This window comes from Nicotiana tabacum, chromosome 9 (genome assembly GCF_000715075.1).
Source record: "Nicotiana tabacum cultivar K326 chromosome 9, ASM71507v2, whole genome shotgun sequence".
NCBI classification, from domain to species: Eukaryota; Viridiplantae; Streptophyta; class Magnoliopsida; order Solanales; family Solanaceae; genus Nicotiana; species Nicotiana tabacum.
The window spans coordinates 113,194,927-113,211,390 of NC_134088.1; the positions used below are offsets into that span (position 1 = coordinate 113,194,927).

The 16,464-nt window shown below is 34.0% G+C and overlaps 1 protein-coding gene across 1 annotated transcript; it reads left to right on the plus strand.

The window, feature by feature from the left end:
- Window positions 1-1,976: 1,976 nt before the first annotated feature.
- LOC107789043 (uncharacterized) lies at window positions 1,977-6,456 on the plus strand. Its single transcript, XM_016610814.2, has 5 exons — window positions 1,977-2,529; window positions 3,760-3,948; window positions 4,328-4,441; window positions 4,887-5,338; window positions 5,778-6,456. Exons 1-5 carry the CDS (start codon window positions 2,022-2,024, stop codon window positions 6,399-6,401), a joined length of 1,887 nt encoding a protein of 628 aa, XP_016466300.2. The 5' UTR covers window positions 1,977-2,021; the 3' UTR covers window positions 6,402-6,456.
- Window positions 6,457-16,464: the final 10,008 nt, after the last annotated feature.

Here is a 16,464-nt window from a genome sequence, read left to right on the forward strand (position 1 = left end):
TTCAAATTTTTGGCTTTATCTCGGAGGTGACGACGACGTCACTTTTAACTTTTATTTATTCTATATTAGTCTAAAAAAATCAAATAAATGTTAGTCGATTTCAGAATGTCATCTACTCCAATATGTACAACGTCAAACTTCTATATCCGGACTTTTTTTGCCTGCTATAGTGATTGATTGTAATACACTTACACCATAATGAATTCTCTCCTTGCCTTAATCCTTTCCTTGCATGAAATTTTGGAGTCAGTCCCCCATTAAGCAGTATAGAATAACTCATGGTTGCAGTCATAATTGGGTTCACCGTTCCAAAGGGAAGTCCAAATCCTAACAACACCATTCTCAAAAAGCTCCATTCAACTGAGTCATAAGCTTTTCTTATGTCTACCTTGATCAGATATCTAGGAGAGATCCCTTTTTGTGAGTATCCTTTGACCCGTTCATGGGCAACCATCATATTATATTGTCAATGATATAATGAGTGTGTGTAAACAAACTCTCACATGGAAAGTAGAAAAGAAAAAGAAACTACTTATGAAGATTAGATACTCTTAATGGTGTGAGGCCTTTTGGGGAAAACGGTGAAAAAAGTGACACTGTATAGCCGCTCTCAAAATAATAGCCGAAAAAATATAGTATAATTTTTGTATATTGTTTGTGTATATATACATTTTTGTGTTATATACAAAAATTATATAGATTTTATATACTTTTTGGGCTACCGAATGTAAATAATTTATGGCGCGGGTAAAAAGTGATAATACGCCGAAATCATGCGGGCTTGGCCCAAAGTGGATAATATCACACCATGTTAAGAGTATCTTTGAGCCATTTTAGTTCAACAACTAGTATCAAAACCAGACTCATCCTAATTTACTGTTACCGATATTGGGCCCCATTTATGTTGTCCACGCTTGCAAAGCCTAGGCATGAGGAATTAGTTGCTTCAATAAAAGCATGTTGGAAATTTTTTACCATTAATCCACCACAGTTTTCAAGCTGGCAGTGGGTATCTTTGCAATAATCTTATAAATTGTGGAAGGTGTAACTTGAAAAACCAATTAAATTTTGTTGAAGGTGTAAAATTTTCTTACATTAATGTTCATACATAACTTAAAGAGTGTAAGTTTTAACCATTAGCAGTGCTGATAAATTGCTACGCTATGATATTGCTTAAAAGGTTATGATGAAAATGTACACCATACCAAAATCGTTACGAATTAGAAACAAAGTGAACCTTACATTCACAGAAGTGATTTTGATCAAACCAGTGTAATATCACACGCACAATTTTCTCGCCTAGTGAGTAATAGCAAATATCATTAATATGTTGGGTTTTTAGTTCAAAAATTGGGGTGAACATGAAATTGAGGGAAACTTGAAATTTTGATTTTTCCTCCTTTACGAAGGAACATTGTCTCATATTGGAGGAGAAAAACTCATTTGTTGAGTGTATATATAATTCCACTTCTTCTAGTGTTGCATCTATTCGTTTGAACCCAACCTGATGGCTATAAATACAATATCGGTACACCAGTGTGTAATCCCTGTGAAGGGTTCGGATTTATTTGCTTCTTCTATATTTTTGTTTTGCTGTTATTTTTATTTCTAGAATTATTTTACAAATATAGATTATTAACATAATATTCGCCATACTCTGTTGTATCGAATTTCAAGTAATATAGAGAAAATAGAAGTAAGAAGAACATAAATGACGGACTTTGTGATTACGTTAGCAAGCAAATTTCTTTACCTTTAGGAAAGTTCTCGGTTACGTAAAAGCATGTGGTTCCGAATTGCTTGCACTATACTTAATCTTATTATATTCATTTTCCAATGAGAATCAATTATATTTACAGCAAACAATATTCCAAATTTGCTTGTAGTAGAGTTAAGAATATTATTCCAAATGACAAGACTTAGTATTTATGTCTGAAGCAAATACTAGTAGTAGTAATATTTCATTCCTAATTAACTAACAGTAGCAGAGTCAGTCTCCAACCATACTAAAATATTTTAACATGCAAATTAAAATAGGAAGAAAATGCATCACTGCAAGTGTTCGCCAATCTGCAGCTTACACAGCAGCAAATTGCGAAGATGAAAAATCTATAGAAATCCTACGCGATTTCTGTAGAGAAGAAATGGTGTCACCTATTGATAATCGCAGCGACACCATTCTTCATTTTATTGCCATTCACGGTAACGTGCGAGCATTTCGACTAATTATTGATGAAAGGCCAGTGAGCAGTGAAGATTTGAGAGTTAAAAACAAGAATGGAGATACACCTTTGCATGAAGCTGCTAGGTTTGGACGAAAGAAAATTGTGGAGATGATGTTAAGCTTGAAAAGAGATCTTGTTTTGGAGAGAAATAACTGGGGAGAGACACCCATTTATGTTGCAGCTGCGAGTGGAGAAAAAGAAGTGTTCATTTTGTTAGCAGAGAACAATCTTTGTAATGAATTTACTATGACGAGGAACGATGGAAGAACTGTTCTACATGCTGCTGTAACTCAAGAGTGTTATTGTAAGTTAACTTATTTTTGAGGTTACTAATTTCGTTGTAGGTTTACTTCTCACATTACCCCTCTTTCCCTTTCCTCAGCGGCGGAGCCATAATATGGCTCCATGGAGGTCAGATTAACACTCATTCGTCGTAAAATTACACTGTTTTTATAGGTGATTTTTTCAATGCATATATATTATGTGTTGATTCCCGTTGACTTATTCGTATGCTTAGTTCTTTAGATTTTGACACCCCTTTATTAAAAATTCTGGCTTCGCCTTCCCCTTGCCCCAATACCCTATATGTAATGGGAAAAAAACTTTTGGAAAAAAATTAATTCCATTAACTATGAATATAGATAGTACAGCCAGGGGCGGATGCAATGTTATGCAGACGGGTTCAATTGAGACGCGGAGTAAAAATTTATATGTAAAATTCATTAAAATTGCACAAAAAAAAAATAGATATGAACTCATAACTTTAAAAATATAATGGGTTCAATGCTAAAAACCTTAAAAGTTGAACCCATAGAGTTTAAATCTTCGATCCGCCTCTGAGTACAGCTCTAATTGCGCCTTTAATGTGACCTCAAATACCATACAAAGAATTAACGCTATAAGTCATGTATAAGTGTTGCTACATTCGTGTGTACGTTTAATTTTAAGAAAGGGACTAGTTTGCGTCCTAACATCTCAATTAGATATAAATTTAAATTATATACACGGATAATATAAAAGAAATTTTTATATAAATTAATGTGGATTTGCCTCCAAAAACAAGTTACCATGCTTTGAGGTTATCAGATCATGCTCGTTATAGAATAGTACATATAATGATAGGTTTTTAAATGACAAGACAACAATAATAACCCAGTATAATCACACTAGTGGGATCTGGTGTGGAGGCTGTTTCCGATAGACCCTCGGCTCCCTCCCTCCAAGAACTCCCCACATTGCTCTTGGGGTGACTCGAACTCACAACCTCTTGGTTGAAAGTGGAGGGTACTTACCACTAAGCAACCCACTCACTGGTACAAAAATTATTTACACAGTCAACGTATAGACGACGTTAAACACTTTTGATATAGGTTTACATCATCAGTTACAAGTTAAATATGATACTATTAAAATGAAATGCTCTAGATATATTTCGTGGTTTTGCATTGATATAGTTTTTGCCTAAATTCTAATAATCAAATTCGTAGAATATGACAGTGGGCTTTTGTTTTGTTTTGCACGAAATGAGAACCAGACTTCGCATTACAGTTGCTGGAAATATATCCTGAATTAGCCAGCAAAGCTGACGGAAAGGGTACGACTGCATTAAATATATTGGCTACAAAGCACTTATCTTTTAGGAGTGGATCCATCTATACAATCGGACAATTCGGCACTACGCCTTTCGTTCCTATGCAGGGATTTGAAACCTTTATGTATTTCTGTAAGTACTTTCATTTCCCAAATTATTAATTCTTTATCAAATGCTTAATTTGAAAAGAGAACAATCTCCTTACTAAATACTCATAGAATTAAGGCTTAATTAAATAGTAATAGTTATTTTTTTTTTCACCCGATGTCCTGTATTCGCATGGGGTCTCGACTGATTCGAATTCGAGCCACCTAAGACTTAGAAAAACGCTCCTTATAAGGATTTTTTACACTCGCAGGGCTCGAAGCGGAAACCTCTGTTGAAGATTCCTATATGGAGTATATATATCTGTTCCACCATCACTTTGGTGGTGCTTATATAGTAGTTTTACCTTTGAGTAAGCCAAAAATATGACTTGTTTCTCGTTTAATCTAATGTAATAATGAAACAGGCATACCAGCAATATATGGAGAGTCAAAACTTAGTTACAACTTGGAGGATCCAGAGACTACTAAAAACGTTGTCTTTCAAAGAAAAAGGTCTTCATTTGTTAACTCTCTGCTAGGTAAGGTATCTTCAAATTAAGCCTATACACAGATGTTAACTATGTATGTATAATGTTCATTATCGCCTGTTTGGTTGGTTGAATAAGGAGATCAATCTTTGTATAAAATTCAACACAATATATATCCGTATAAATAAGTTTTGCGAAACTCAATATATTGTTTCATTCATGACATAATATGAAATAATAAGAATACACGTATTCGTAATACATGAATTACACAACAAATATAATATAAATGTCTTCATATAAAGGGTTCCGTAATAAACAGACTTTTATATGTTTGGTTAAAGAATAAACACACATTTTAATTTTGCCAAACATCTAAGAAATAACTCTTGCATTACAGTTTTTGTATTACTAATACATGCATTACCATCCACAATTTAAACCTATGTCCTCTTCTGATTATCATTTTTTTCTTGGGTGCGTGTTCTTGTTCTAGGTAATGCATGGTTAGGAGAAATTGATTATGAAAAGCAAAAGCATATTCTTGCATTAATATTAGCAAGAAGATTGATAAGGGAAGAAGATTGGAGCTTCTATGCCAATTTTGTGCCAAATCCACTAATACAGGCAACAAAACATGGTATAAACGAGTTAGTCGTGGAAATTATACAAAATTATCCTCAAGCAGTAGAAACTGTCGATGAAGATGGAAAAAATATATTGCATATTGCAGCAGAGCAGAAAAACAGGTTCCTATTTGATTACATTTTGCAAAAGGTATCTCACAAAGATAGGCTACTTGCTGATATCGATCAACACGGAAACACCATAATGCATTTTGCAGCAAGTGTTGGATCGCCATTCAAATTTTCTGCAGGGAAACCGATTAAAACAATAAGGGGTTACAAAACACTCGTACTCATGGCATGGGGTATCCTCTGGTTTAAGGTGCTTTCTTATTTGCTTTTTTAACAATATAACATATATAACACGCAGAAAACACCAGAAAAATGTGTTTGTTACACTTCAACAATCGTATTGTCATTGGTTACATGTATATATTGACAAGTAAATGGCTGAGAATATAAGAGTATAAATGAGTTTCTAAAAAATAATGCAATATGGTTAAATATATCATGATCTTCATCTGATGAATGGAATGAATCCCACATCGGACCGGGATGAGATCCCTGGTCTCCTTATAAGGTTTGGGCAATCCTCCTTCCTTCGAGCTAGCTTTTGGGGTGTGAGTTAGGCCCATCATCCCTATCTATTCCAATAGCATATCACCTTAATGTTTCCATATAAAAATAGTTGCATGACTGTTTTAGTTTCTCCCAAAATTACATCTTTGTCACTTACCATGAATACATTTAATTTTTTGAAGCGCGTAAAATATTGTGTACATCCACGTTTATGGACGGTGGAAAACAATGAAGACACGACTGCAACAGAGTTATTCGAGATAAAACATTCAGAAGTATGTAAAGAAGCAGAGAAATCAATCAGAGAATTAGCAGGTTCAATTCTTATACTAGCTACTCTTCTCTGCACAGTCAACTTTGCTGCAGTTTTTACAGTCCCTGGAGGTTTTGATCAAAATAGTGGCATACCTATTCTCCTCAAGACACAACATTCAGATCTATGGATGTTGATGGTTTTCTTAGGTGTAGCTCTTTATGTTTCAGTATTCACTGTGGGAACATTGCTTTCCATACTTCTATCGAAGTTTGATTCAGACGACTTTTATATTGCCTTGCCAGTGAAGTACTGCACTGTCATTATTTCTGTGTATTACTCCGCAGCATTCACAGTTCTGGCCGGCGTTCAAGCTCTTAATGTTGAGAATATATTCATGGACAAAGATGTCTGGTGGCTACTTTTTTGTATGTTTGTTCTTGGATTTGTAGGACCTTTAATACTCCTAGACTTAAGTTATTTCGCCTTTGATTATATGTACCATTTCATTCGTTATTCAGTTTCTTATAAGAGGTTCATACATGTATTCTGAATTACTATATTTTACTATGTTTTATTATGATAAGATACTTCAGTTGGACTATGTAATGTGTTATGAGATATTTAAGGTTTTTTCTGTAAAAGGGACTTAGGAAGTAATTTGCATAATCTTTTGCATTTATTGCTTTTTATTTATTTATTTATTTATTTTAGTAAAGTGAACCCATAACAGGTTTTCTTTTGCTTCTAGTTGCATAGCTATGTTTCAATAGGAGGATGGTGATGCAAGAAAATTAAAAAGAAATTGTCATTCTATCTTAAAAGCTCAATCATATAAAGTATAAACTAATAACTATGACATTGTGTTGTTAATTTTTAGATAAATGATTATTAGAAAAATGGTTAAAGATTAATCAACTTAATCAAAATAGTTATCTTGTTTGCGACAAATATAGAAATGTTACCAAACTATTAACCTTAAGTTATCACTAGCACCAGAAATGTTTTTCCTGGTTTTATGCTCCAACTAATCCCGATCAACTACGAATCCAACCGAAGCACTCCCAATATATTCAAGTCAACTCATGCTAACTTTCACATTCAAAACTTATTCAAAATCCAAAATTTCATATACAGGCATACGTAAAGCATCAATTCCACAACCAAGTAACACAAAACAAGCATATAAAACATACAGAGTAGAAACTCAATCCTGAATTTTAAAGGTGAGATACCTGCAGAGTAGAAAACATATAGCTATTGTGCTTGTATGACCTCCTCAACCTCCCAAATAGCTTGTCTTTTTTCTTTACCATGGTGTCCGGGCCAATTTGCGTGCATCTCGACTAATTCCAGGAGATATCTGTCACTAGGAGTGTACATGGACCGGGTTGGTTCGGTTTTTATCAAAACCGAACCAAACCAACTATATCGGTTTGGATTGGTTCGGTTTTGTCGGATTTTTCGGGTCTTTTTTTTTTTTGTTACATGAATATTATTTCAATCTTACTTTGTTAAAGTTATAGATAAAGTTTTGATAAGTGAATATATGTTTAGTAAATATTGAAAAAATTGACAAACATATGATCTATTATTCTAATGGGAGAATGTTTTTAGTAACACATGATAGTTATTTTCTTAGTCGTCTAACAATAATTTTCGTTAATGTACGCTTTCAAGGTTAACACATGAGAGGGTCCCAAATATTTCAATATTTTTTAAGAAAAATTCAATATAAAGTCTTAAAAATATATATAAAAATTATATATTTATATGTCGGTTTGGTTCGCATTTTTTCACTCAATACCAAACCAAGTCAAACCAAATCTAGTCGGGTTTTTTAATCGATTTTGTTTGATTTTTCGATTTGGTGCGATTTTCCGGTTCGGTTTGAACACCCCTACCTGCCACCTCCCAAATAGCTTCTTTATCTCGAGTGGTTCCTCTTATGGGTGTTTAACGGGCGGGCTGGGACGAGCTGGACACAAAAAAAAAATAGCCCGTCCATTTAACGTTGCGGGTTGTTAGCGGGCTGAGTTAGTGGGTTGTTAGTGGGCTGTACTTTTTCGGATTTTTTTTGTCCGTCCGGGTTCGGGCTTAGCGGGCTGGACCGGGCTGTGCATTTTTTTTTTAAAGTAAATTTTATTTTTCTTATTCAATATTATTGATACTTAAGTGTTTGCAAACTTTTAAAGCTTAGAATTAAACTTTGAAGTTTAAAGTTTTAAATTTGAAATTTGAAAGTAAGTGGCTACAAAAAATTATTTAATAAGACCAATAGGCAATATGTAAGGATCAAGCTCTGAAAACTTTCATTTGATATTTTTATTGAATAATATATAATACTTCAAATTAAGTTGCAAGTTCTTTTTTGATTTTGTTATTTTTGAACTTGCAAATTAAAAGTTTACAATAATTATTTTTTAAAAAAAAAAAAGAAATAGTACATCACATGCTTTGCATCATTTTTGTAAGTTCATCCATGTCAACATGAGGTTCTTGATTTCCGGCATTGGTTGAATCAGAACCATAAACCATTATATCTCCAATTTCTTGGTCCTCCGCTTCATCTACCTCGTCACGCCCTTGATTTCGCCGTTCTGATCTTATCCAATCTCTGAAACACACTAGAATTTCCAAAGCGTTGCTGCCCAATGAATGACGGGTATCTTCTAGTTGCTGCCTTGCTTGGCTAAATGCGCTCTCTGATGTGACTGTTGAAATCGGCACATTTAGCACGTCTCGACCCATGGCCGAAAGAACATGAAATTGATTTGAGTTGCTCCTCCACCAACCCAGTGTCAGAAATTTCTTTGTGCGGGGCTCTGCTGACTTTTGCAAGTAGAATTGAAGTTCATCAATATTTCTGCTACTGGTTTGTTGATGCTCCCCTAGTGTTGACCAAATCAAATAATCTTCAATACCATCATTATCATCCAAAGCACTGGTCCCAGATGTTGAAACTGAACTTGAAGGAATATTTGTATCTACAGCAGAAGAAGCATCAACAATGTTAGCATAATAATTATATAATGATTCTAAATGTTTGTGTAGATCAGAAATACAAGTGTCAATATCAGGAGTTTCAGTTTGTCCAATGTCCATATAAGAATATAAAGCAGTGATTAATTGGCGACAAGTGGCCATTTTGATAGAAGGGTTTAAAATAGCACCAATTAGGTAAATAGGGGGAATTAGGTAGAAATATTTTTTAAACTTATCTAGCATAGATTCAACAACAGAAGTATATCCTTCTTTCTTCTTCAAATTATGTAGTAAAAGAGAAATTTCAACAATATGAACTAAACCATTTGCAATAGTAGGATAATAAACTCCAGAAAACTCAAGTGTAGCCACATGAAATTTTTGTAAAAACTTTACAACATCTTCAATGACATCCCAAGTTCTAGATGTTAACAAACGGCTAGGATCGGTACAATGAGAATTAGCAATTTCAGTTAGAGGCATTCTATATTTATAACAACATTTTAAGAATAAATAAGTATAATTTCACCTAGTAACTATTTCTTCAGGTATGAGTCTTGGTTTTAGTCCATAGTGTACACATTTTTCTTTAAATGCATTTAATCTAGCACTTCTATTATTTCCTTGACTTACATCAACAGCTCTTCTAACTAAAGTGATATCATCTCTAAATAATTCAAGGCCACTCTTCACAATCAAATTATAAATATGACATGCACATCTAACATGAAATATTTCAGGAAGTGGTGGGTGTAGATGCAATTTTAATATTGTAATAGCAGCATTGTTGTTAGAAGCATTATCAAATGACACACACAAAACTTTTTCTGCAAGATTATAAAATATAGCAACTTCATGGATAGTATTACTTATAAATGCACCAGTATGACTTTGATCTTCATCATATTTAAAAGCAATAATACGTTTTTGCATACAAAAATTATCATCTATCCAATGGCATGTAACAGTCAAATAATCATTACCATTTACAGCACGACCAATATCAGAAATAAGAGAAATTCTACAAGAAAGACTAGCGAACAAATAACGTATATATGTCTGATATTGTCTAAAAAGCCTAAAGATATCAGCTCTACAAGTACTTCTAGGAATACCTTTAAACAAAGGGTTATAAATTCTTTGAATATAAGTAACAAGATATGGTAAAACAGCAAAACTAAAAGGTAAAACAACCTAAAACAATCATTTTAGTTAATTCTTCCCGATCTTTCCTAATATCGTATTTACCCATTAACGCTCCAGTACCCAAGTTAAGTTTTTGTGGCCCATCTCCCTCATCTACTCCCCAATCAAGAGGGTGGTTGTCTACCATGTGCCTACGAAGTTAACCCGTTCCCCCTCCCTTATCGGTCTCATGTTTATAAATATCCTTATAAATTCTACATCTTACATAATTTTTATCTTCTTCTAGTCTGTCAAAAAAATTCCAACACTTACTTCTTAATCTTCGATTCTTCTTAATAGGGAGGGGAGGCCTACTTGTATTACCACGACTTCCACCCCTAATATTTTGAGTTTGACTAGCATTACCAGGTGTAGCTGGTGGTGTTTCAAGATTATCAGTTGATGGAATATCATCTAAATTATCATCTAAATCATCATCTATACCATAATTTTCTTGAAGTCGCTCATAATCTACATTTAAATTTTCAGATGAACTTTTAGAAATATGTGTAAAGCTACTAGAAGAACAAGCACCACCTCTTGATCTTTTGGAAGTTTTTTTACTATCACCTCTACTAGTGCACGCTTTTTTAGCTACTCTAAATATATCCATTATGTAAATTAAATTAATAATTTTAAATAATAAAATAAATATACACCAAAGAAGAGAAAGATATAGAACGAGTGTACCGGGATTCCGGATGCCGCACTAAATTTGATATCAAAAATCAAACTTCAATTGATAGATCGATACTTGATAGTTGATACCACACTTCACTTGAATACTTGATATTTGATAATAATAATTTTGTAATGGCTAAACTAAATATTTGATGAAACTTGAAATAATAAGTAATTGAGAATTTAAGAACAATAATCAATAATATCAAGAGAGAATTGAGAGAGAATTAGAGTAGTAAGAGAGTGAATTGTGAGAAAAAATGAAGAAGAAGGGGGGCTATTTATAGTTTTTAAAAGGTTAAAATTGTAATTTATCAAATACTAGGGGTGTGGAGGCTATTTTCTTAAGGGGTAGGCCGAAATGGTCATTTCTGCAAAAAAGGGTCGTTGGCCAACGATCATATTTTAGTAGCAAAAAAGGACCGTTGGTCAGTTCAGGGAAAGGGCCGGACGACAAGGGTTTAAGGACCAGATAATAATTTAGTAACAACAGGAAAGTTTGTCATAATTTCTTTACAAAAATGTCCAATCCTTGCTGGTTGATCATTAAATTAGGTACCTTACTAATATATTGATTGTTTGGTGAGTTGATAAATTCATATGCACAAACTAAAATTTCATCAACTGTGTTCCGGCTAGCTAGTTAGTGCATTTAATTTTAATTTGCTTAAAGGTTTAAGCTTGTGGGCAGTATGCCTTCTTTTAAATATGCACCGGTTTACAGGTATGAAACCATAGTGAATGAAAGTGTTAAAAGAGGATGAGGTAAATCTAAAATCATATGAAATGAAATTGTCTCGACCTTTCTCATTTTTTTCAGATCCATGTAGAGTTAACCCAAGATAAAAAAACATCTATATATACAATTAGGGGTGTTCATAAAACTCGAAAAATCGAACCAAACCGAAAATCGACCAAAAAAACCGATACTTTTTAGGTTTGGTTTGATTTTGGTTTTGAATTTTAAAAACCGATCAAATTTGGTTTGGTTTTGGTTTTAATAAAAAAATAACCGAAAAAATCGAACCAAACCAACTATAAAAGTAGCCATTTAAATTTATTATTACACACACGTGTATATTTTATACTCCTATAAAGTTTGTAAAATTTTATGGTACATATTAGTCATTTGTATTTTAGTCTAGTTCTTTGCTATTATAATAATCTAATTCTTTGTATTTACATTCTAGTTTGATTAGTAGTTTTTTTTTTCTAAGTACAAGAATTTATTTAATGTTAAAAATAATCGATTTTTAATTGAGTACTTCAATTATTCATCACTATTTGATTCAATTATCATCAATATATCTTGGTAAATGATAGATTTCTCAAAGAGCAATTGATTTGATAGTGTTACGTTGAAAATGTAGTCGCCGGAATATGCGTTTGGTAGTGTATGTCTCATATTTAAGAAAAAAACCGAAAAATCGAATCGATAAAAAATCGAATTAATTGGTTTGGTTTGGTTCCAATATTTGAAAAACCAACTTACTTGATTTGATTTCTTTTTATGGAAAAATCGACCCAAACCGAACTATCAACACCCCTATGTACAATAGATATTAGTAGAGAATATGTTTTAGACATCTACACTTTTACTGTTTTTAGGAGTGATTCAGCCTTTTTAGAGATTTATATTTTTAGAAAAAATATACAGAATGCTTTCTAGGATTAATTTAGCCATTCAGAGATTTCTATCTTTGAAAAAAAAAATACACGGAACTTCTAAAACTTTTTAGTTGTATTTGCATATATTTACATTGAGATGAGTTTAAACAGAGTAATATGATCAGTAAAAATTCATACACTGAATATCCAAACACGCTTATTTTTTTGCACTGTTGGAGTGAATTCAAGAGAGAAGAGAGACTTACGGTCGTCGGCGATGTTGATCGATTGTGTCGGCGAATCGCGGTTCAGGCGCACTGCCAAAAAAGAAGAAGTTATAATTAAAGAGAAAAAAGATAAAATAAAGAATATTCAGTGCACGCCTAATTAATTTGTGTCCTAATTAGTCATGAACTTGGCAGATTAATACCTTTTTAAAGTCAAATATTATTTGGATTATCATATTCAGTGCGTGATCTTTAAAATATTTTTGGTTAGAACTCTATTATTTTGGATAATTTTTTATATTTGGCTAAAAATAATGAAATTTCAGCTTATTATTTATAGATTCCCAAAACAAATACAGTTAAGACAAAAACAAAAACAAAAATAATATATATATATATATATATATATATATATAAGAGTTGATGAAGTTGAGGGGCTATGCGTAAGATGAGCAGGGGCAAAGCGATCAAGCCGGATGAAATTCCGGTGGAGTTTTGGAAGAGTGCGGGCAAGGCAGGCTTGGAGTGGCTCACTAGGTTATTTAATATCATTTTTAGAACGAAAAAGATGCCCGAAGAGTGGAGGCGGAGCACGATGGTTCATGTATACAAGAACAAAGGTGATACCTAAAATTACAATAATTATCGGGGTATCAAGCTGCTTAGTCATACTATGAAAGTCTAGAAGAGAGTGGTAGAGCTAAGGGTGAGTAGGAGTGTGTCTATTTCTGAGAACCAGTTTGGGTTTATGTCAGGGCGTTCGACTACAAAAGCCATCCACCTTGTTAAGAGATTGATGGAGCAATATAGGGAGAGAAAGAAGGACTTGCATATGGTGTTCATCGACTTAGAAAAGGCGTACGATAAAGTTCCGAGGGAGATTTTGTGGAGATGTTTGGAGGCTAGATGTGTACTTGTTGCCTACGTTAGGTTGATTAAGGACATGTATGATGGAGTAAAGACCCGAGTGAGGACAGTGGGTGGGGACTCGAACCATTCTCCGGTTATGATGGGGTTGCATCAGAAGTCGGCACTCACCTCTTTTTCGTTTGTTCTGGTGATAGACGTACTGACGCGCCACATCCAAGGGGAGATGTCGTGGTGCATGTTATTTGCAGATGATATTGTATTGATTGACCAGATGCGAGACAATGTGAACGCACAATTTGAAGTATGGAGGCAGACCCTGGAATCTAAAGGTTTCAAGTTGAGTAGGACCAAGACAGAATACTTGGAGTGTAATTTTAGTGGCGAGACTCAAGGGGAAGGGGAAATGAGGCTGGACTCACAGGTCATCCCTAGGAAAAGGAGTTTTAAGTATCTTGGATCTATTATTCAGGGGGATGTGGAGATTGATGAATATGTCACACATCATATACTCGATTCAGGTATTTTGTGTGACAAGAAGATGCCACCGAAACTTAAGGTTAAGTTCTAGTGAGTGGTGGTCAGACAAACGGTGTTGTATGGGGTTGAGTGTTGTCCAGTCAAGATCGCTCATATCCAGAAGATGAAGGTAGCAGATATGAGGGTGTTGAGATGGATGTGCGGGCACACCAGGATATATAAGATCAAAAATGAGGTTATTCGCGACAAGGTGGGTGTGTCCCCTATTGAGGACAAGATGCGGGAAGCGCGGCTCAGGTGGTTTGGTCAAGTGAGGAGGAGGAGCACAGACGTTCCGGTGATGAGGTGTGAGAGGTTGACATTGGAGGGCTTACGGAGAGGTAGAGGTAGGCCAAAGAAGAAGTGGAGAGAGGTGATTAGGCAAGACATGGTACAACTTCAGCTGACCGAGGACATGACCCTTGGTAGGAAGGTATGAAGGTCGGGGATTATGGTAGTAGAGTATGTAGTCTAGAGTATTCATAATAGTAGTATTAGCACACAATCTCGCTTTCTGTTGGCAGTAGGTTTTTATGCCTACCCGTTATTTTCTTTCATTGTTGATCACCTTACTGTATTGTTGTTTTTATTCTGCTTTTATATAGCTTTTTGGTACTGTCCCTTCTTGTCTTTATTTTTATTAATGTGGTACTTATACTTTCATAAGCTGAGGGTCTATTTGAAATAACCTCTCAATCCTCACAAGGTAGGGGTAAGGTCTATGTACTCACTACCCTCCCCCAACCCCACAGTGTAGGATAATACTGGGTATGTATATATATATATATATATATATATATATATATTCCAACCAAGATATTTGGCTAGCGTTTGGACATATATTTGGTTGAAACAAAAAATGAGTTTTTTAAAGATGAGATAAAAAATAATTTTTGAAAGTTGAAATTGTGGTTGGACACGTATTTTACTTGAAAAGAATTTGAAGTTTTGTGAGTAACAAACTTCAAAACTACTCTAGAGTTGTTTTTAGGATTTGAAGATCTTATTTTCAAAATCTATCAAAAAATAGTTAAAATCCATAAACAATCAGATATTTGAAAATAAAATTTGAAAAAAAACTCCCAATTTTTTTTTTAGCCAAACAACAACTTACAAATCTGTTACAAAAAATGAGAATCACAGAGTTAAAATAAATAGTCATATGAAGCAGAAAAAAATATACAAAATTTCGTAAAACATGCTCAGTGTATATTAAGATGAAGAAAAAAGAAAGAATAAATACTACATAAATTGAACAATTAAGCCATTCTATATAGTTGTATGGTATCTTTTTCGATTTTTCTTCACTCCCACGCATTTAAAAAAAAATTATCCACATCATTTGCCAAGTCAAATTTTCGGGGTTTAAAACTATCAAACTACTAAGAGCATGTTTGGATTAGCTGACTGTAAATAAATGATAAACTTGAAGTACTGAAAATCATTTTTAAGTGCTGAAATTGATATTTTAAATAAGCATTTTACGTGTTTGGATAGACGTGCTGAAACTGGTAATAACCAGTTGATGTGTTTGGTAGAAAAATACTAATAAGCTATTATTTTATTAAAATGACTAGAATACCCTTAAAACTTCATAGAAGATTATAAATGAAAAGGTTTCTTTGTAAATAAAATGACGAACGACGAATATGGAATGAAGAGAAAGTTAGGAAATTTATTTTGAAAAAAATATTTTGCAAATTAAAAAATATTATTAAGGATAAAATAGTAAAAGCTTTGGTCAAGCTAAATGTGTTTATAAGTTGAAAAGCCATAAGTCGGGGGTGACCAATTTATGACTTATGTCTGATTTTAGCTTATAAACACTTGATTTATAAGCACTTTGGGTATTTACCAAACGTGTAGATAATCCAAAAAGTACTTATAAACTAGCTTGACCAATTTATAAGTTTAGCCAAACACACCCTCTGAGTTCATGAATAATATGAGACTAGACTTCTCTTGTAATCCAATTGCTATCCAATTTTTTTTTTTTTTGGTAACTAATTGCCATCCTAATTTCGTATGACACTCGACAACGTTCACTCTTCCATCTTCAGCTGGTCTATTCTACACTACCCTAACAACATTCGTCCGTCTGAATATTGGAACAGTAACGAGAAAAATGCCCCACTCCTCCACATTCATAATTGTTACCAGATCCCCTCTGCTAAGCCTTTTCTTATATCCTCTGCAGCAAGCTCTGTTGGCCTCGCGCTCCAAACTGATAGCGTCTCGACGTTCTCCTGGCGCTCTCCCCCTTTAAGAAGTATGTGAAAAGGTTCACGTTTTTTAGCTTCCTATAAACCCCTCCTAGGTTGTGGCAACTTTCTACTCCTCCTAAGCTGTCTTGCCATATCTAAAATGACTTCGAGCATCCAGCTTCACCACTGCTGCGTACTCTCTCATTCTTCGGCACTTCCCAGTCCACAACAGACCTGGTCTTCTCTTGATCCATCTGAATCACACCCTTGCTGATCCAATGGCCAAGAAATAGCACTTTCGTCTGAGTACTCTTTCACGTACAGCCTCTTTTCCTGCTAC